Source organism: Meriones unguiculatus, chromosome 6 (assembly GCF_030254825.1).
Source record: "Meriones unguiculatus strain TT.TT164.6M chromosome 6, Bangor_MerUng_6.1, whole genome shotgun sequence".
Lineage (NCBI taxonomy): Eukaryota > Metazoa > Chordata > Mammalia > Rodentia > Muridae > Meriones > Meriones unguiculatus.
The window spans coordinates 127,921,970-127,945,200 of NC_083354.1; the positions used below are offsets into that span (position 1 = coordinate 127,921,970).

The following is a 23,231-nucleotide window of genomic DNA, read 5'->3' on the forward strand; positions in this document are numbered from 1 at the left end:
TTGTCCCCTGAAAAGCACGTAAGCCAAATAGCCATTTGTGTATTTCTTGTCGTTTTGGGAAACTTACCTCCCTCTCCCCTATGAAAAAAATCCCCATGATAAAACATTTCATACTGGTTAGTGGCTCACTATCTAGGGTATGAATAGAACATGGGCTCTTTCTCATTAGCTGTTTCATTCAATTTTCTGAACAACCCCAAATCAAGTCCACCACAACCGCTGTAGGGATGAGAAAACGTTTGGAGGACAGCTGAGCTGGGCTTCAGCCTTAGCCCTTGGATTTCAAAGCCAAGCATTTTTGCAGTTCCTTAAAGGGGTTTCTGAGAAAGGAATTCAGATAAGGGTAAACAAGAGTAGAAGGAAGAGAGCCATGAATTGTGGTCACCATGTACTGTGTCTTACTTCCCCAACAGGTTATGAGTCCACATCCTAAGATACATATTAAACAAAACTTGAAATTAAGCAGTCAAACCTTTATTTCATTAAACCTGAATGTGACTGACTAATAACAACAACTGAACTGAAGAGGAAACAATTAACTGGCTTTCAAAGGAAAAGCAGAGGGACCTTTAGGAATCTAGAGTTGATTAAAGAAAACCTCTTTTGCCTGCATCTGCACAGGCCAGCAAACACAAAGAATTTTTTTTTAATTAACCTTTTTTAAGTTTCTGAGAATTTTTATACTGTTTTTTTGTTTTGTTTTAACAAGATGAAAAATAAAGTGCAGAAGACCCATCAACTGTGACTTTGTCTCAGAATTAGACTTTGTCCCTGACTGTGTCACACAGCTTTTCAAAGGGGGACCAACACATAAGGCATCCATTCTTAGCCATATCTTGTCAGACTGTGTTTGGAAGGACCTTTGTTTTCTCACAGTGTTAAACGACTCATTCTCCTAAGGTCTGGAGGGAGAAGAGAGAGGGTAGGGAGGCGGCTACTGTACCCTTCTCTATAGCTCTCTTCTCAGGCCTGTGGGCTTCCAATTCCGCAGGATGCTTGTTTACATCTATCATAACTTAAGTGATATAAAAATGGCCACAAGAATGTGGGTGACTGGACAATTAAAGTGGGCCAAATCCAAGAGGCTGCAAACTTAGCAACTGCCATTACTTTTCAAGCCATATCTTTATGGATCCTTTTGAAATCTTTTATTTGAAGCAGCTCTGCATAAAATAATTACATGGTTATTGAATAACAGGTTAGCTTATAACCTAGAAAATTACTATTTTTCTCCACATGTTGGTTTTGGAATTTGCAATAAAAATTAATTAGACTTTGCCTCATACAGCCACAAAAAAGAAAGAAAGAAAGAAAGAAAGAAAGAAAGAAAGAAAGAAAGAAAGAAAGAAAGAAAGAAAGAAAAGAAGAGAGAGAAAGACATTCCTACCAGGCTCAGGTCCTTTGAACATCAGAAAACAAACATTCAGATATATACATATTAAAAGAAAGACTACATTACCCATTTGGAATGTGCCCAACTACTTCTAATCCGTATGTGCTTTCCATGTTCGTACAATAGCAAGCAAACGAGGCAGCAATGATCTGAGTAGTCCCATTGGAAAAAGACACAAATATATACATAAATACGTTACTAGCTGGCTTTCAAACATGCAGGGCTGCTTAAAAATACATGTTACGTGTCGCAAGGATTCGCATTTATTAATGAAATACTAAAAGTTAAGCCAGGAGTGGTGTTGCCTGTCTGTAATTCTAGCACTCAGGATGCCAAGACAGGAAAATCTTGGATTTGAGAACAGCCTGAGATACAAAGATTGACTTCTGGTGTCCTCTGGCACTGCTCAATCGATATCTACTTTTGATGATGATTAACTGTGTTAGTAAAAGACTTGAAATGTCCCAGTACAAAACATGCAAAATGACAAAGACAAGAGATATGCCAATGGTTTTTATCTGATAATGAAACCTTAAACACAGTGGTACAATGCCACACTGAACCAAGAATGTGCGTGCAGACATATGGTACATACAGTCACCAACCACATGCCAAGTACAATTCTAAACTGTGCTTCTAAAACTTGAGATGACCCTCTGAGTTTTCAAACTACAGTATTTAATACCTGCGGGTTTTCTAACATCTTGATTTGTACCCACCGAATTACGGCCAGTTTTGAAGGCACAAAAAAACACAAAATGTAGTGGTGTGTGTGTGTGTGTGTGTATATATATACAAGCACTACAATTCAGCCTACTTTTTGTCTTGTGACATGAAGGAGTGCTCTGTAAGAACACGTTTTTCTCTCCACAAAAGAGGAGAATCTCTCAGGGCATGAAGTACTATGCTATACTCTCACTATGCTGGTATTTATCACGGATTGAGAGCCTCCCTCATTGGGTTTTAACTTGAGCTTTATCGCTTTCATGAAGTCAAACATGCCAGTTCCCAGCCTGAAGGAACAAATGTCTTTCAGAGAGCCGGCAAGGAGGCTCAGATATGCTACTTTGATGTTATTGAGATATTCAAGGAAAGTTACTCGCTCTGTCTACAATCATAGTCTGTGTGTGTGTGTGTGTGTGTGTGTGTATGTGTGTGTGTGTGTGTGTGCATGTGTACAGGTGTTACATGTGTGTATATATACTTGCTACATGTTTGTACATGCACAATGCTCATGGGTTCATACTCATGTAGAAGACCAAAAGTTGATGCCTGGACTCATCTACAGTGGCCGTTCCTCCTTCTTAAATGAGGCAGGGTCTCTCAATCAATCACAGAGATCTTATCTATGGCCAGTCTTGATTGCCAATTTGTCCCAGGGATCCTCTATTACCATCTTCCAGCACTGGAATTGCTGGTAGTCTGCCTCAACTGGGTTTATAAGCGTTCTTGGCATCAGAAGCCTATTCCTCAGCTTAAGCACTTAGCTGGTGAGCGCTCTCTTCAGCCCCGCAATCATCATTAAACACACATGAGAGCCAGGCCCGCCTGTGCTATGCCGGCTATGCCACCTGACTTTTCCATCCATTTTCCTAGTCTTTCATCTATTAATGTCTTTTCAGTTGCTATGGGATCTCTGGATTGTCTGGCCTGAGGTACCTTCTTTACAGCATGGGAATTTCTGTTCTCTGGAGAACATAGATTGAGCCTTTTAGTTAAAAATTTTAGGTTGATTGAAGACATGCTGAAGAGATGAACATAGCTTATGTCAGTTCTTCTGGCCTATTACTGTATAATTTCATGACCCAGTGTGATGGGCTGTGGTAAAATTATCTTTGAGATCCTAAATACTAATGACAAAGAATACTACCAAATTGAACTACAATAATAATAACTTCAGGAGTAAAGAAAAAAACTAGCTTTATCACCTAAAATGAGACTTGAAAAATCTTCTGAGGACAAATATAAACAAAACAATGAAAGCAACTTCAAATGACTTATCTTGTAGAAGGGATACTTCAATCATATACCTAAAGTACAAATTCCCCATTTGCATAACCAGGGTAAAAGCATAACAAAATCATGCTACCAAATAAAAAACATCTAACAATCAATGCTTAATAGTAAAAAGCAGCTTTTGAAGTTCTATTCCTAACTTTGTCTTTTGTTGATATTTAACTGAACTTGCAAAAGTTTCTAAAACATTGAATGGGCTTAAAAAGCAAAACATTATTTTAGATTTAACAAAAGAAAATGCAACAATAAACTGTACAAAAATTAATTTGACATAACAGTATTCTCTACATTGCTAAAACAGTCACTGAGACGGCACTCTGATCACTTGTTTGTTTCTTTAACATTATTTCATTTCCTTATGTGTTGAGTTCACCAGCTCCTCATTAGTATTTTGTTAATAGTATAGGTTTTACAGTCCAGCACGGCTTTTAGACATAGGCAAGAAGAGATCGTCCAGGATGCTAAAGAGAGCTCTAATCTGCCCGTCCTCCAACTGTCACATCCCCTGTAAATTGGAAGTTTTAGAGATTAAAAAAAAACAAAAAAAAAAAACAGTGGTGCCCAACTCAGATTCTACTCTTGTTTCTCCATAGGCTGCAGATACCCAAGTATCTATCATTCCCTGCATGGTTGCAGAGGCTGTTCCCTATCAGAGTGAGCCAGGGAAGACCAAGGGTCAGTTGTGGTGGTCCTGTGAGCATATCCAAAGCGTGACAGTGGTTCAAGGATATCCTTGTATATAAATAAGATACCTCATGAATAGGATGAAGCTGGAGTGGGGTGGGAAAGAGCAAGCATAGAATGAATGTCCTCATACCACTACATTCTCTCAGACTCGCAAAAGTAGAATTCTCCATCTTAATTTGGTCTGTAAGGTCATCATTTAGCTACCTTAGTCAAGGTAAAATATGTACAAAACAAAAGAAATATGGAAACCTGCTTAATTTTAACATTTTGTCCTATACCTTTCAAATATTTGGGCTTGCACTGGTCTCTTTGCCCAGGGTCTTGATAATCCATGCCATACCTGCCATTTTAAGAATGATCCTCACAGTTTTTTCAGAAAATGCCAGTGGCTTTGTGCTAAGGTTATTTCCAGACATTGGTTTTATGAAACTTTTTATATAGCTTTTCCAAGTTGCAACAGATATTTCCTAATCCCTCCAGAACTTTGAGGTAAGATGGCACATTTTGGATCTTACCATAAAAAAAATAGTCAATGAAGTTATTAAGAAATCATTTACAATATATATGAATAATTCAGGAAGAGACCATTAAGAAGCTAAACTCATTAAGGACAAACTGTGGTTGTGTCCATGTGATACTTTAGTAAATGCTCCTGGGAAAGGCTCTTAAAACTTCAGTCTTTAGAACCAAGGTAGGATGTATTTCTCCAGTCACAAAGATATTTGAAAGAACCAGCCCTAGCCAATGGAAACCTTGAGCATCTTCTTAGAGAGGTAAAATTAATCCAGGTACAGAAAAACCAACAAACCTTCCCATCACTAATGAGTGTTTGTCAGATAATAGTTCTACATTTGTCACAGAGGTATCATGGCAATAATATAGGGTATCACATTTTATTATTTTGCATAAGATCAAACTCAATACCATTTAAGGCTCACTCTCAGACATGTCTCTTATAAGATCTCAGGCGATATGTTCTCTTATTTCTATAAAAAATTAAAAGCATATGAGAAATGCTGCACAAATTGGAAACATATGTCCTTCCTTTTTAAAAATTATTGACTCAAAATGTTTCCTGTTCTTACATTAATGTATATCCACGCAAATTAGTCTTTCATTAATAAGACACAGGAATGGTTGTGGGTTACTGCAGACAATACGGGGAGCAGCCGCAGATTATACCCCCTCCAGAAAACAGCTAAGAGCTGTTGATTGCATACTTACCAAAACTAAGTCGACAGGAAGAACAACTTTAATTTTTCTTTTAAACTGTTCATTCAGCTCTTTAACAAGAACAAGGACGACGATGCTCAGCAAGGACAAGAGCAGTGCTTCCAGCCGGACAGACTTAATGTTTTCAAAAACGTATGCATAAATCTACAGAGATGAAAAAAAGGAGCAAAATCAGGGCTGCGTACAGAACACCAGGATGCAAATCTGGCCCTAAGTGAACTCTCTGATGCTTTATTTAAAAAACAAAAACAAAACAAAACCTCCTAATGCCTGGACGATGCAAAGATAGGGGGAAGTGTAAGTGTTAGAAGGAGAAAGCTGTGTTTTCATGCATAAAATTTCTTTGTCTTGATACTTTCATCAAACTCAAGATCTGTCACTTCTGACATAAGACATGAGTGAAGAGAATGAATCCTGGGCTCCTTGGCATGTGAATGGGCAAAAAAAGCCTCCATCTTTTGAATTCCACCACTCTTTCAAAGTTAACAGGACTGAACACACACACACACACACACACACACACACACACTAAAGCTGGTATTTAATTGCTATCAGACACTTGGTTTATTGTCCTGTGTCACCATGTTCTCGGGTACTCGGCATTCACTCATCACCACATACTCATGACAGTGCTAGGTTCACAATGGTGGACAATTTAGAAACTGTATTCACAGACTTCACAATGCAGTGTAGGGGCTGCTATTAAATTAAACAGCACAACATGCATTGGATACCTGAAGTATATGACTGAATGTGTGAGCAAAGAGGATAGCCCTTCCCAAATCAGGAAACAGAAACTGAACAGGCTATAGATGAGAAGAGATGGAGGAAGGAGTCTGTAGAAATGTGCATTAAGGTCACATTTCTACAACTCAGAGCATAGACTGCAATGAAACAAGTACATGACTTCTAAAAATGTATGGTCACAAACCAGAATGGGATGGTTCTGATATTTCTGAGTTCAACAGCCCAGAACTACATCAAAAAGCTTAAGCAATGCCATGTGCCTATACCCCAAGGTTCTCTGTAGCATACTGAGCAGCCAGTCTGGACACTTGTCTGAAATCCAGATTCAAAGAGAGACCCTGTCTCAGAAAATAAGATAGGAGGATTTTCTTTTCTGGTCTGTTCTATTTGGTGTTCTGTGGGCCTCTTGTATACTTATAGGCATCTCTTTTTTTAAATTAGGAAAGTTTTCTTCTATGATTTTGTTCAAAATATTTTCTGGTCCTTGGAGCTGGGAATCTTATCTTTCTTCTATTCCTATTATTGTTAGTATTCATCTTTTCATGGTGTCCTTGATTTCTTGGATGTTTTGTGTCAGTAATCTTCTAGATTTAACATGTTGATTTGCATTGAATTAGTGAGGTGGCCTTGCCAGAGCACAGAGGAAAAGGTTCAGGCAGTCCTGAAGAGATTTCAGAGTGAGGGGTCAGTTGGTAAGGGAGGAGGTCACCACCTTTCTGAGGTCTAGGGGACTAGACTGAGATAAGGGGGAGAGGGAAGGAGGATGGGACCAGAGAAAGATGGGGGGGGGCTGTGATCAGGATGTAAAGTGAATAAATTAATAAAAAAGAAAAAGAAAAAAGAAGGCAGTAGTCTTTCAGAGGCCCTCTGTGGTAGGCTCCTGTCCTGTTCCCTGTTTTCTTTCTCTCCTGATGTCCAGCTGTTTGCCTTCCTGAGTGAGGACTGATCCTCTCACCCAGGGTCCTCCTTCTTGCTTAGCTTCTTTAGGTGTACAGATTTTGTATGTTTATCCTATATTATATGTCTAATATCCACTTATAAGTGAGTTTATACCATATGTGTCTTTCTGCTTCTGGACTACCTCACTCAGGATGATCTTGTCTGGTCCCCACCATTTGCCTGTAAATTTCATGATTTCCTTGTTTTTAATTGCTGATTAGTGTTCCACTATATAAATGTACCCCAATTTCTGTATCCATTCCTCAGGTGAGGGACATCTTGTTGTTTCCAGATTCTGGCTATTACGAATAAAGCTGCTATGAACATGGTTGAGCAGATGTCCTTATTGAATGGTGGGGCATCTTTTGGGTATATATGCCTAGAGGTGGTATGGCTGGTTCTTGAGGTAGCACTATTCTAACTGTCTGAGAAAGCACCAGATTGATTTCCAAAGTGGTTGTACAAGTTTACATTCCCAGCAGAAATGGAGGAGGGTTACCCTTCCTCCACATCCCCTCCAGCATGTATTGTCACTGAGTTTTTTTTCTTAGCCATTCTGATTGGTGTAAGGTGAAATCTCAGGGTCATTTTGATTTGCATTTCCCTGATGACTAAGGACATTGAGGATTTCTTTAAGTGTTTCTCTGCTGTTCGATATTCCTCTACAGAGAATTCTCTGTTTAGACTCTACCCAGCAGGGTATCAAAGCAGCAGCCAAATTTTGGGCAGAGTGAAGGGAATCTTATAAAAGACAGGGAAGATAGAAAGACCTGGAGGGGTCAGGAGTTCCACAAGGAGAGCAACAGAACCAATAAATCTGGCCACAGGGGTCTTTCTGAGACTGATACTCCAACCAAGGACCATGCATGGAGACAACCTAGAACCCCTGCATAGATGTAGCCCATGTCAGCTCAGTGTCCAAGTACATTCCCTAGTAATAGGAGCAGGGACTGTCTCTGACATGAAATCAGTGGCCGGCTCTTTGATCACCTCCTCTTTGGAAGGAAAAGCCTTACCAGGCCACAGAGGAAGACAATGCTGCCAATCCAAGACAATGCTGAGACCTGATAGGCTAGGATCAGAGGAAAGGGGAATAGGACCTTCCCTCTCAGTGGACTTGGAGAGAGGCATGGGAGGAGATGAGGAAGGGAAGGAGGGATTGGAAGGGGATGAGGGAGGGGCTACCGCTGGGATACAAAGTGAATAAACTGTAACTAATAAAAAATAATTTAAAAAAAAAAAGAAGGCAGGGATCAGTTAAATACACTCTGATACTGACCTCTGACCTCCAAATGCCTCTGTACTTACCAACACACATACACATATAGACACACACAGAGAAATGAAAATATGCTAACATCAAACAATATGTAACTGTAAAGATGATATAATAATAGCACATTAATATTAGATGCTTCAATGTTAATTCAGTTGGCAGATAAATAGAATTTTAGAGTAAAATCAAGGAAAAGAATAATAAAACCCTGCATAAAGCTGAGAGGTTGTTTTCATTCAACTAAGTGCCAGAAACATTTTGTTCAATCATTTAGCCTTCTGGGTATATGCTTACCTGCAGCTCTACTGATATAAAGAGATAGGGCACATTTTAAGGAATTCTAAATTGTGTGTGAAGGAGACAAAAATAACTAACCAAAATCTAACTTTCCCTCAATATAAACATTTAACACTAAGGAACCGATTTGACTATTGCTTTATTTTTTTCATTTGATTTTGCGTGCATGTATCCTAACGCTATCCTCAGCCTTCTGGGGCATGCCTAAATTGTACATGTTGAGCATGATCACTAACTTTCTAAAAATTCTGACAAATAAAATATAGTGAGGTTTCACAGGGTGAAAACGTAGTGAGGTAATATCGAGCAGTCCAAATTGCACTGAAACTGACAGGTAAAACAACAACAACAATAATAATAATAATAAAGCAAATTGTGCACTGGGTAAGCAGATACATTTAGATATGCATCAGAGGACACAGGGCAGTAACTACCTGTTACTGTTCACACCACTATATTAATTCAGCGTTACCTGGAAGAGAATTCACCATTACATTGTCATCATTATGTAAGGTATAGCTAATACTGTCCTATCTGTCACTAGACATTGTGGATGAAAACTGAATTTCTATCTTGGACTTGGAGTCATGGGTAAATAAGAAAAATGGACCCAGTTTCTTCATGTGTAGGGAGGCAAGAGAGATGGCTCCTTGGGTAAGAGCATTGATTGCTCTTCCAGAGGACCCACGTTTTATTCCAAGTACCCACAAGGGCCCCTTAGAATTCTGTAACTCCAGTTTCAAGGGCTCCAATGCCCTCTTCTAGCCCCTGCAGGCACTGCAGGTGCATAGTACACAAAATCCACATAAAGGCAAAACACCCATGCACAAAAATATAATTCGAATTAATTAAGCACGTTTTTTAAAAATTTCAGAAATATAGATTTTTCTCAGTGTTATATAGTCTAAGAAGGATGGCCTAAGCAGACAGTCAAAAAATTCTTTCAAAATATGCGTCTCTGTCCAGTGAGTGGTTTGAGGATAATTGAGAATATTGTTGAGATTATTCTTCCAAAAGAGCCAAGCATCCAAATGTCTTAAAGTGCTTACATTATTCTTTATGCCTTTCCCCATGAGATTAAAAGTATGCCATGACAATGAAGCTCCCAATCCATACCAGATTTTTTATGTAATGTGCATTTTGAGAACATATGTTTGCAGTAATACAAATGACCACCCCAGAATGTAAGGAATGAGATCCCCCCTCGGGGGCTTTATTGTCTGTCTGGATTAAACGATAGCTCGTCAAACAGAGCATGTCTTACAAGATGCTCCAGAAGAACATGGGGGGAGGTGAGCAAAGACTCATTAAAACAAGAGTGCAGACCATGGAGAACGCAGTAGGAGAACTGGCTGGGCGGAGTCCTAATGACTGCCATGTGGACCCAGAGAAGAGTACAAGCTCAACCGGCTGATGGGATATGGGTGGCACACAAGGATGCTGCAGAGCTGGAGGTCAGAACAAACACAGGCATTTCTAGATGATCCCTCAGAAGAGCTCTGGGCATCCTAAACACCCGAAAAATTTCTTCCTACTGTAAGTCCTAGTGTCTGATATCCTGGTACATATAATGTAGGATAAACACTAAAATCTGTACACCTAAAGAAGCTAAGCAAGAAGGAGGACCCTGGGTAAGAGGATCAGTCCTCACTCAGAGAGGCAAACGGGATGGACATCGGAAGAGGGAGAAAATAGGAAACAGGACAGGAACCTACCACAGAGGACCTCTGAAAGACTCTACCCAGCAGGGTATCAAAACAGATGCTGAGAATCATAGCCAAACTTTGGGCAGAGTGCAGGGAATCTTATGAAAAAAAGGGGGAGTTAGAAAGACCTGGGGGGACAGGATTTCCACAAGGAGAGCAACAGAACCAAAATATCTGGTCACAGTGGTCTCTTCTGAGACTGATAGTCCAACCAAGGACCATGCATGGAGATAACCTAGAAACCCTGCAGAGATGTAGCTCATGGCAGCTCAGTATCCAAATGTGTTCTCTAGCAATGGGAACAGGGACTGTCTCAGTCCCTGACATGAACTCAGTGGCTGGCTCTTTGATCACCTTTCCCTGAGGGGGGGGGGGCAGCCTTACCAGGCCACAGAGGAAGACAGTGCAGCCTGATGAGACCTGATAGGCTAGGGTCAAATGGAAGGGGAAGAGGACCTCCCCTCTCAGTGGACTTAGATGGGCATGGGAGAAGAAGAGGGAGGGAGGCCAAGATTGGGAGGGGATGATGGAGGAGTCTACAGCTGGGATACAAAGTGAATAAATTGTAATAAATAAAAAGAATGAAGAAAATTGAAGGCAGAAAAAATTCATAGTATTAGTTAACTAAAAAGCAAAAGGTTTTCCTGAAGCCACACCCATTCTGTTGTCTTCATTGCACACTTATGACTGAGGCTCTAAAATCCTGCATAGAAACACACTCATGCAGAAAGAAAATTCCAGAGTGTCCACTTACAAAGCTTCATGACACAAAGAGGAAGTTCTCACATGCTTAGAAACTATTAGCAGGTGTTAAAAACATAATGGACTGTTTTTTTCAATACTCAGTTAACTGGAAATACTCCTTACCCAAAAATACCTCCTCCTCTCACACCCTGATTACCACAATAAAACATATAGGAGAAAAAGTTACTTAAAGTATTTTAAAGTATAAGAACAATATTGATGATAACTTTTCATTAGTAATTCTGTACTACCTGCAAATGGTCCACAAACAACACTTGAATAAATATTTCCATGCAAAATGAAACACATAAACCGTTTAGTGTCATTTACTATGCCTGTGCCTTGTCTGTACTAAGGGTCTCTCATGAAAAAGGTTGCATTTCACTATGGAAACAGCAGAGTAGCTCTAAAACTAAAAAGTTTTACTAAATTTCAGCACTCTATTTGAATAGTGGGTCCAAACTAATAACTGCCAGCCTATGGGTCTTAATTTTAAATATATGATTTTGAGTTAGTCATCAACCACAAGGCCGGACTGTTTCCAGAGTGGGGGGAATGCTAGCATTCACACATGCTCATTAGATGTGCTAACATTGAAACAGAAAATGCATTTGGTAGGATCTGTTTAAAAATAAATGTCTGAAAATAGGGATTTCCCTACATTTTGGGAAGAAGAATGTCTTTTGAAGTAAGAAGAAATCATCAAAACATTTTGATCACATAATTGCTACAAAGCCTCACATTGAATAGTTTCCTGAAGAATCCATCTAGTCGAATACTGCTATTGCTGGCAAAGGCCTGCACAGCTTTGGGATAAATGTCAGCAGTGAGGAAAAGAATCACAAAATTTCTGACTTCCACTTAAAAGGAGTTTAAGAAAGGAGCTAGTTTGCTTGCCCCTCCATCATGTCAACTTTGTATCCATGGTGGGTCTCTCTCAGATCTGTGTTTTCTGTGCAGGTCATGTTTTCAGAAGAGAATGGTGACTGCCTTACATATAATTCTTGTCCTCCACTCTATCATACTCAAACAATGGCCTGTTTTATTTTTTTGTTTTTTTTTATAATAATACTACATGACATTCTTTTTCATCAGTCTCTATGTGTCTCCACCCAACCTCATAGCTCTCCTCATGGACAGCATGGAAAGTATTTGTCAACCATATCCTCAATGCTTATGGATCTGTCAACAACAACAACAAAAAATGTTGAATAAATCTACTCTAGTGGTTTTTCCATCAAGGATGGATGCTACTTTCTTTATCACTATATGGAGGTCATAGAAACATTTCCAGAATGCCGCGTTCTTACTTAAGGCAACAATTATAGCAATGTGCCCTTCAGTTGCCCCAACACGATCCTTCCTTACAGTTGCTTTAACCAGATAATATTTGAATCCAAGCTCCTGGTAAATTCACAGATCTCCAAAGGCATCTTTCATCATTCACAAACTAATGTTTAAGCAAGTTTCCCAGTTTCTCAGATTTGAATGTCTCCTATCAATTTTGCCTGCATACCATTACCTTATTAAATAGTTTAAGATCAGCCCTGATAAGCTTCTTATAATTCCATGCCCCAAAGTAGTGAACACAAATACCAAAAGAAAAGAGAAAAATATTGAATATCAGTCTCAGGTTACATTTTCATTAATACAAACAGAGCACTGAAGAGAAGGAGAGAAAAGCAACATTCTATACATCTTTACATGATGCATTTAAATTTCTGATCAACAACTGTACCTCATACTAGGATTAAATCAACTTGCTCTTTCTTCAAGGAATAAATGAAGTACCAAGACAGAATGGGAAGCATGTTATGTCAAGCAGCTAGAGACAACATGAGCACACAAAATCTCTTGGACCAAACATTCAGCCACGCATACCAAGGCCCATATGGCACGCAGCCATCCCTTGTTTAGAAAAATAAGCTTAATTTGAATTACTTGAGCACTGGGTTTTGTGGCGGTGCATTTTTCAGCAAACTGTGGGGGATAGAAGGCTCTTAGCCCAAGATGGTTGAATTGCAAAAATATTTGCTCTCCGATTTAGAATTTGAAAGTAGCTTTTGTTGTAAATGTCCATGAAATTGCTCCATATTCGCGTTTTTCTATCCCCTGCATCACTGATTAAACGATGCTTCAGATGAGCATGCTGTTTCTCACCTATTCAGCTTGTCCTGTCGTTTTTTTTTATGGTATGTTGGCATTTGTGCAGTTCACAACAGAAGTATCACAATAATATCTGCAGAGAAAATGGGCCGAAGCCACTAAAGTGTATGTTGGATTTGGAGTCCCAGAGGGCCTATGTCTTCAAAGTAGATTTGTTCTCCAAATATAAACTTCATTTGTACACACTTGGTTGTGATCTCATTCTCTATAAAAGAAAATGTTTCGCTGGCTCTGGTTTGCTTCTGACGTTTCGATTCCCCTTTATTAACATTTCTGGGGTTTGCTTTTGCAGTTTGTACAGCAAAGCAGAGAAGTGTTGTCCTCACACTTTGGGTATAGACACACATGAAACTGTTTTTCATTTCAGAAAGTCTGCATTTCTAAAGGCTGGAAGTAAAAACTTCCAAGTAGGTTCACTGGAAATACGGCCAAGTTTGCCTTCTCTCTTGAATTTAATGCACGGAACTGTGCATAACTGTTTAGAGCAGTGCTCACATAAAGCCAGGCCAGTGAAATGAGCTTTGCCAAATTTCTCAGAGGCTGCTACAGGCTCAACACTGGCGCCTTCTCAAGGAAATCCACATGTGCAAATATGAATAAGGAATTTTTGTCATTTTTATTATGCCCTTTGGGAAAAACACCCTTTCTAGTAAAGACATACTTCAGCATCCCTCAGTTTTTAGAAAGTATTTTTCATTCTAAAGAATGAATGTTTTCTGTTATGTGTTTGGTGAACCAGCTAACACCTCAGTCAATACCTGACTCTGCAGAATGACGAGAACAGAGGACATTAACTCTTGAACCAGGACCCCATGGCAGAGTGACCCTTCTGACATGACTATTTCTGCTTATCTTAAATATATTAAAGAATAGCACATTATTTATTAAAGTGAGGTTATAATTTCAAGTGGAGCTTGAGGGCTGAATCAATGGAAAATTGTAAATAAAATTTAAAATATAGCACTTCTTCAAGTCTCATGATAAGCTTTTACTAAAAGCAGAAATATTTACTTTCAAAGTTTATAAATTTTCAGATCACTGTGATTTTTAAACTGGAAAGACATGTGTGACTTTATTTTCTTGTTTTATCTTGTGCCTCTAATTAAAAGTCCTTTAAAGATGAAAAGTATCAGTATTTATTAAGCAGAAGTTTGAAGAATCTAGGCTTTTATATCTATTCATTACCAGTAAGAGGACACTGGCTTGCCTTTATTGAACAGCTCTGTCGTAGTCTTTTTTTCTTTTTTAACCCCTCATAATATTATTGTCATCAGTTAACAAAATGGGAAGCTGGGGTTAAAAGGCACCAGATCATTTTTCTAGTCCCTGGCTATACCTAGATCTGAGTCTGGGTTTCTTGAATTCTATCATTCTTTCTCCTTGTAGTGATTTCTACGGAAAAAAATAAACAGGCTAATTAGTTACCTGATCCTAATACAATCGCTAAAATTAAAAGTTAACTCAGAACAAAAGCTAATTTTTTTTACAAGTAAATGAAGAATGTATTAAAATGTTCTTCAAAGTCACTACAAAAACACCCCCACATTTTTACAAGAAAGTTTCCTAAGAAGTATATAAATGTGGACAAAAATTTGAACAAAGAGAAAAGCAGAGTTAGGCATGAAAAACTGAGAAGTAGGTGGATAAATTAGACCTAATTATATCACTTCTTTTAAAAAACTAATCAGGTGTGATGGATAACCAGGATTGTCAGCTGACTACATCCATCTGGAATCAACTGAAACCCAGGCGGCTGGACACACTTGTGAAGGAGTCTCTTAATTGGGTCATTTGCGGTGAGAAGAGCCCTGTCCCATCTAGCCACACCTGCTGGTGCGAGCCTGCACAAAAAGACATGGAAGAAGGGATCTTTCCCTTTTCCCCTGCCTACCCTCACTCTGGCTGTCAAGTTCATCTATCCCGATGCTGAGACCTTCCTTCACTGCTGTGAAAGCCTACTGCTTTCAGATTACAATGTAGACTGAAGACCAGCTAAGACATCCAGCCTCGTGGATTCAACAACTATTAGAATCTTGGCCTCTCTGTTGTTGAACTAGCTGGGCCGCAACCTGTAAGTGAATATATTAAATCCCCTTCGTTTGTATATATTGTATGATATATTCATTACATATGTATGATATATTTTGTTATATATATTATGTATTTATATATATATATATATTCATTCTATCAGTCCTGTTCCTTTGTAGAACCTAGGCTAATATAGAAGGTGTGAAAGTTAAACTCATCAGAAGTGGGAGAAGACAGGGAACAGGACAAGAGCCTTTCACAGAGGGCCTCTGAAAGACTCTACCCAGCAGGATAGCGAAGCAGAGACTGAGACTCATAGCTAAACTTTGGGCAGAGTGAGGAAAACCTTATGGAAGAGGGAGATAGAAAGACCTGGAGGGAACAGGGGCACCACAAGGAGACCAACAGAGCCAAAAAAAAAAAAAAAATCAGGGCCCAGGGGACCTGTAGAGACCAATGCACCAAACAAGGACCATGCCTGGAGAGGACCTAGACCCCCTGCTCAGATGTAGACCATAGGCAGCTCAGTCTCTATGTGGGTCCCTAGGGGAAACAGAAACTGTCTCTGACATAGACTCAGTGGCCAGCTCTTTGATCACCTCCCTCTGGGGCAGGGGGAAGAGTTAGGCTTGTCAGGACACAGAGGAAGAGGATGCAGCCAGTCCTGATGAGACCTGATATGTTAGGGTCAGATAGTAGGGGAGGAAGACCTCCCCTATCAGTGGACTAGGGGAGAGGTATAGGGAGAGAAAAGGGAGGGAGGGTAGTACTGGGAGGAGGGGAAGGAGGGGGCTACAGACAGAATACATTTTAATAAACAATAAACCAATAAATAAAAATAAAAAAGTCAGTGTCTCAGACTATTAAGGTTTGTGACAGGCTCATTATGCAAGCTTATAAAATATTCTCTACATTAATTTATATGACAAGGTATATCAGCAGTGTGTTCTTTTTCTCTCCACAGCCTGAGCAGCTTTTAAACAGACTATAAGAGTGCTGAAAACTCAGAAGGAAGTAGTCAGCAAAAACCCCCGAACTATTTTCACTGACGTTCCTACAAGTACTCTGATGGATGGCCAAAGCCCTGAATGATTTCACCTGCTCTGTATTATAACACTATGTACAGGCCCCTCTTTCAGGTACACCTTAAATGTTCACAGACAAATGTACATCTAAATGTACATTCTGATCAATAGATTCTCTCACCTGAACTGAACTAAAAGTCATTTTCAACTAGCCCAGCGAAATTATCCGCTGTGAATGGCTTAATTTTCTAATTAGTACTCAACTTACCACATTTTCTCTTCTTAGACAGAGTCACACTTGGCGTTATGGGTTGGCTGATGATTCACTATGCAGCTGAAGCTAGCCAGTAACTCACTATGCATTCTAGGCTGGCCTCAAACTCATGTGTTTTTTTTGTTGTTGTTGTTGTTTATTTTTTGTTGTTGTTATCGTTGTTTTCTTGCCTAAGCCTCTCAGTGCTCAGGTTATTAGTTTGTTTATTCCTGTTTTGAATCACTGCAGTTTTTGACACAGAGGTGCTACCACGCTGACCAAGAACAAAGAAACTTCATTTCTGAGCAGCCTAAGAACATAGGGTCCTCTGCCACGGGCTGCAAGAGTCACATGTTAAAGAGAAGCTCCATCGGAACAAAGCATTGCATGTTCCAGTAGCTGAGTAATGTGAGCTTAAAATCTGCAGTCTAAATGCACATCTAAACATGAGTCAGTTCCAGTAGAAGATCTTACAAAAGATCTTCAAAGGCGATACAGTGTTTGATCCAGATAAGATAAAGTAACCTGCAGTTCATCTCATGAGATAAGAAAAGAAAGAAGAAAAAAAAGCAAGAGGGGAATCCCAAACACAATGCTTCAGTGGGCATGTCCACACAGTAAGACCTGCAGGGCAACAATGTCATTCCCAAGTCAGTGTGACTTGTTTGTTTAGCACGCTTCTGAAAACAATTATGATCATCTACGTACATGGAAATGACCAAACAGAGCCCAGTTCTAACCCGTGTGTGTTTTCTACATGTGCAGATTAACAGGCCATTCCCAGGCAGGGCAAGGCAGAATCTTCTCCAATTTCTTTTTGTCCTGTAGACTGGGTGTCAACAAAGGTCTTAACTCTCAGCGAGTGATCTAATGGCTTACAGCTCCTTTGGTCTGCTTTTGTTTGAGTTGGAGCATGGAATTATGTTGCTTCCAGGCACAGTTCCAGTTTTCTTGTTTTGATTTCAAGCTTTCTTGCAATGAATGAATCACTGAACTAGATATTACCTAAGCAACAAAACTTCAGAACCAGCTCGCAGCACCATGCCACCAATTGCTGGCTTTATTACTGGTTTACCACCAGAGCAAAGAGCACTAATACAATTGATACCATTTTTTTTTTCTCAAATGCCAAGCTGGAAATCTTTTTTTTATTTTATAACATTCATTCCAGTTTGTGTTTATTTGTGTTTGGTCATTTCTATTTTACATATTAAGAGTTGAGCTTCAGGGAGGAAGGATGCAGACTCTCTTCCCGTTAGTGCTAGCACATGTCTCCAACACTGCATGTATACATTACAGTTACAACATTTTTCCTTCTTCTATCTTCCCAGTCTCCAGCTGTACCACTCATTGAAAATCGCAGACTTACCATCCTACTCCACAGGTATTTGGTGATTTTTCAAAACAGTGACAACCAGACTTGGCAATGATAAACTTAGAGTAAAATATCAATATGCTGACATTTCTAGAAAGGAGTTTGGTAAAAATATTATATCATTTTGTTAGGGTAATTCTAAAACTTGAAATCTGTCCTAAATAAACCATCAGTAAGGCTGGAAATAGGACTGACATTCAGATCCCTAAATTTTGTAAATGCCTGGTAGGCAAGGGGTTCTGGTGTTTAGAAGACAGAGAATGGAGTTTCATTACAAACTGGATATCTAAGTTAGCCACGTTCACCCTGGGTTCCGTGAGATACCCCATCCTAATGAATAAGGTCGAGAGCACGTGAGGAAAACTACTGACATCAGCCTCAGCCTCCACATAATGCCACCACACACATGTGCCCACACACACATGAGAGCATACATACACATGAGAGAAGGGAAGAAAAAATCAGTAATGCAGATGATATGCAGATGAAGTGAATTCCTACTGGGGCATGGAAAATTGAGACACACCAGTAACCACCTCCAAAACAGAAATGAATCTGGTAAGTTATTGTACTTCCATATATCTGAGTGCTAGTAATTAGCTTTAAGATTAAGGGTGACACAACTCTTGCTATAAAACATTAATATTGGTTAACAAACATCAATGCATAAAATTAAAATGAAGTTTGTTGGCCATGAATTTCATTACTTGAATAGTTGTTTTCGTTATAAAGTTCCAGTGAATGCAAAGTCCTAAGCAGTCATGGATTTTAGGTCAAGTCCCAAGAAAACAAGAGCAATGGAATGCTATTATGGAAATATGCTGAAGCTGGTCAGTCATTCTCCTCCCAAATTCAGATGGCCTTTAATAGCTGCTTGTCTGCTACTGGGTTCCAGTCACCAATACTAACCACACCTCTGTTTTGATCCCTACTGGAGTTCACAATTCTGAAAGAATGTGATAGAGTGTGTTGTTGTTAGAGTGGATCAAAAGCCCCGGTAGATGGATTTCATTAGAACTTGGCAACAGATCTGACCCCCAAGACTACCTACTATTTCTTCTCACCAGACACCCAACTCTCAGTCAGTTATTCATTAGAAGGAATGATTTCCAAAAGCAGTAGATTGCACTTATTAAACTAGTTTCACTCTCTAATTATGTTTAAAACATAGTAGTCATTTTTAATTTAAACTTTCTGTGGTACAGGAAACTCTTGGTATTGTAGTAAGCTGGGCTAAATTTTGTGAAATAAAAACTCAAATTACATAAACAAAGACACTTAGAAAACTCACGTAAAAGAATCCCAGTGGTCCAGATATATATGGCATTTTTATTCCCAAGAGATACTTGACTTGTGACGTCACGACATGGGTGGCAGCCCCTGTGGTCATGGCACTGATCACGGGCTCGGTAAGCAGGAATGTGGCACTGCCCAGCTGCAGCACAAACATAACCATCTAAAAAGACAGAGGAGAGTTGTGTCACGTTCAGGTCACATCCTCAAGGTTCCTGACCAGGTCAATAGCGGACACATTTATGTTTCATAGCTATGCACTGAGCTGGCGTAAATGGGCTTCTTAAATTTGACGTTCTCAGTATTTGTGTGCTTTTGAAAATATTATAAGGTTCTAAGTCGTTCTAAAGTTTATCAGGTACAGTATACATGGTTTCATTAAGATGAAGCCAATCATTTTCTTTCTGAATGTTTTGACCGTTCTGTTTCTGTTTCTTATCCTGCTGCTGGGATCCAGGCATCAGCATAGACCCAGCTTCCATATTCAGTCTGCTGGAGTTCACAATACGATAGAGTGTAACAAAATGTTCTGTTGTTTAACTGCACTGCAAAACTAGGAAATGGTTCCCTTTAAAAGGAAAGAAAAAAAATATACTAGAATCAATGTGTGGCTCTCTGTGGAAGAAAAATCAAATTTTCATGGATGTGTGTGTATATATATATATATATTTTTTTTTTTCCAGAGGCAGGGTTTCTCAGGTGGCCTTGACTGTCCTGGACTCACTTTATAGACCAGGCTGGCCTTGAACTCACAGAGATCTTCTTGCCTCTGTCTTCCTGAGTGCTGGGATTACAGGCTTGTGCTGCCATACCCGGCTTGCATTAATCTATATAATTTTTAAAATAGCAAAAAAAAATCATGATTTATTACTTGATATCCACTAAATGTATAACTTCAAAAGCACTGAGGAGAGGTAGGATTTTTTTTTTACCTGAGCTTCTGAAAAAAATGGGAGTAAAAGATGCCCCATGAAACGGTTCTAAAGGGCCAATATTTACTGAGAAAACACAAGGATCTATCTGCTGGTGGAGAATGTGGACAGAGATGGGGAATCGAGATCAGTCTTTAAAAACATGAGCTCAGGGAGTCCTGCAGAGACTGGTGAATCAACCAAGGACCATGCATGGAGAGGACCTAGACACCCTGCTCAGATGTAGCTCATGGGCAGCTCAGTCTTCATGTGGGTTCTCTAATAAGAGGAGCAAGGGCACTCACTGGCATGAACTTGGTTGCCTGCTCTTTGATTACCTCCCCCTGGTGAGGTGATCTTACTAGACCACAGAGAGAAGATCCAGTTAGTCCTGATGAGACCTGATAGGCTATGGTCACATAGTAGAGGAGGAGGACCTCCCCAATCAGTGGACGAGGGGAGGGACATAGTGAGAGGCAGGATGAGGGAGTGTAGGATCAGAAGAGATGAGGGATGGGGCTACAGCAGGGATATAAAGTGAATAAATTGTAATAAATAATAATAATAAAGAAAATACTTTTTAAAAAAGAAGCAAGAGTTTATAGAAATCACTATAGAAACCATTTCCTTAAACACATTCTTATGACTGTCAGCATCATCCCCCATCTCAAAATGAGGTCATAATAAGACAAACATGGGTTCTTACCATTTCAATCCCATCTTTTGCCAGAGGCATAGCAAGAGAGCTTTAAGAATATCTTTGAGTATGTAAACTAAGTCAGGATCAGTAAAAAGTGTCATTTAATAGTCTGAAAGTAACACTGGATTTTATTTGTGAGTACCCCTTCCAGAAAAGAGAAACAAGGCCATGTTTTAATAATAGTATCTAGGTCAAGTCTTAAAATTCCTTTTGGAAAATGAGATTAAGAAGGAAGAATAGCAAAGGGATTTCCTGCAATCAAGAGGTTAAGAGTGAGGCTTTGAGGTTCAAAATGTTATCTGGTACCACCAGAACATAAGTTGCAAAACATGTGACATCTATATTGTGATAGCATCACAATGCATATTTGGCTGCTAGCAATAATGCTCTCATATTAAAATGGAGTTTCCTAGGCAGAACCTAGAAGCTTTGCTTTGGGATCCTGTTTTCTCCTACATTCCAAATATGTGGCTGTAGAAAACTGACTGCAGTTCTCTGAACTGAATCATTACCCCTAAATTATTAGAAGAATGTCTGTCTGCCCCATTCAACCTCTAAAGCTGTGGTAAGGTGCATATGAAGCGATACATGAAAATACTTTGAAGCCTGAAGATCGTGCTGAATGGATGAGACAGAAAGATGTGATGAGGAATTTTGCATATCTCCTCTGTGAAGGAAACGAGGCATAAGTTTTTAAGATGCAGGCATGGCCACAGCACACTATCCAGCTCTGGAAACCTTGAAGAATGTGATCGCAGAAAGGGCTGTCTTTGAACTGTTGCAGCTTAGCAGCCACCTTTTATCCGATATGTGATAAGAGAAGAACGACAGCCATTAATAGAGAGAGCAGGCAAACTCCCACTGCCAGAACAGGAAAAGAAGGACACGTAGCTTCTGCCAATGTGACTGGGTCCCGAAGCCTTTTGTTAGTTTGGAATGTAGAAACAAGATCCTACTGGAAAGTCCAGTGCAACCACGCTTACGGGTACTCAAGGAACACAGTGATCTTTGTGGCCTCTCTCGACATACTCTGCTGATTTCATTCTGAAAACACAATCAAGAGAAACACTGAACCAAGGATTCCCAAGCATCTCTCTGTAAGTGAGATCGTGAATTCCCACTTGTATGTTATTAACTCTCTTAGGTGATGAACATAGATATTATTCGAATACAAGGAACACCAGAGCTAGGTCTTCACTTTGTCTAAATGAACCATACACGTAGTTCCCATCTTTACAACTCTGGAAGCTAGTCACAAAAATAAAACGTTATGCAGGAGTGGAAGCTCAGGAAGTTTACTCCTGCATGATGCAGGAGCTAATCGTTGTTTTGAGAGGAAAACTCTTGGAAGGCTTTGCAGACTGCATCATCATTTCAGCCGCTTTTGATCCCTTTCCTAAATTACAAGGTCTCTTCGGATGGGCTGATGATTTGCAGCGCCTGGGAAATCTCGAGTGCTGACTAACTGTAGCTACCTACAACAAGAACTTCTTTCTGCTAACAACTTCATCATTTCCACAAGCTTCCGGGAGAACTACAGGTGTCAAAAGAGTCCAACCACTTCAAATGCTAACAATACTGGAAACTACCAAACCACGGGAATCAGAACCAAGGGCCTCAACTGTTGCCATACAGCATGTGCCCACAATCTGCGCCTTTAAAATTTCCGGCCAGCAAGGGGCAAACACTTGGGACCAAGAGCGCTTGAGTGAAAGGCGACTGATCCCCCAAGACCTTCACTCCGACACAGCCCACTGGGCTTCAGCAGGACTGCAAGCGCGTGCAGTCAGTGTTTTCTTCTGTCTTCCCTTTGCCTTATCTTCAAGTTGTTGGTGACCTAGATGTACTTAGTGGATTTACAGTCCTACCTTTTCAAGACGGTCTTGTAAGCCAAGTGGTGGTGGCACTTGAGAGGCAGAGGCAAGCAGAACTTTAGGAGTTCGAGGTCAGCCTGGTCTACAGAGTGAGTTCAAGGGCAGCCAAGGCTACACAGAGAGACCCTGTCTTGAAAAAAAAATGGGGGTTGGGGGAAGGATTTTCATATTATTTACTTTTACTTATGATACATATTCAAACTTCAACCACATCTTTAAATATTTTTACATTCTGTCCACAACACTCTTTATAGCCCAGAACAATGCAGATATGAGAAAGAGCAGGAGGAGGAGGGAAAGAAACAGAGGAAGGAAAGGCAAAAGAGAAGCAGAGGAGGGAGAGAGTTAAAGGAGCTCTCTTTTCCCATCATCAAAGCTGCAACAGTCACTCACTGGGAGTAGATCTGGTACACAGACACAGATAGCTATAATATGAATGTAGCAATATCTTGGGACAGTACAGCTTGGGAAAGGGAACTCACAAACTGACCCACGTTCATCTTCAAATTTACACATGTAAAATGGGGATTCTCTAAAAATTTTACTTAGGGTATGCATTAAGGAT

General features: G+C 39.8%; 1 protein-coding gene across 2 annotated transcripts in view; it reads right to left on the reverse strand.

Annotated features, from left to right (window-relative positions):
- The window catches only part of Slc26a7 (solute carrier family 26 member 7), a 119,096-nt gene that overhangs the window by 41,944 nt on the left and 53,921 nt on the right, over positions 1–23,231 (reverse strand). For both annotated transcript variants that reach the window (XM_060386017.1, XM_060386016.1), the window contains exons 5-7: positions 19,180–19,344; positions 5,321–5,473; positions 1,460–1,542 (exon numbers count right to left, since the gene is read on the reverse strand). In XM_060386017.1, coding sequence (XP_060242000.1) covers positions 1,460–1,542; positions 5,321–5,473; positions 19,180–19,344 — 401 coding nt within the window. The remainder of the gene's footprint in view (positions 1–1,459; positions 1,543–5,320; positions 5,474–19,179; positions 19,345–23,231) is intronic.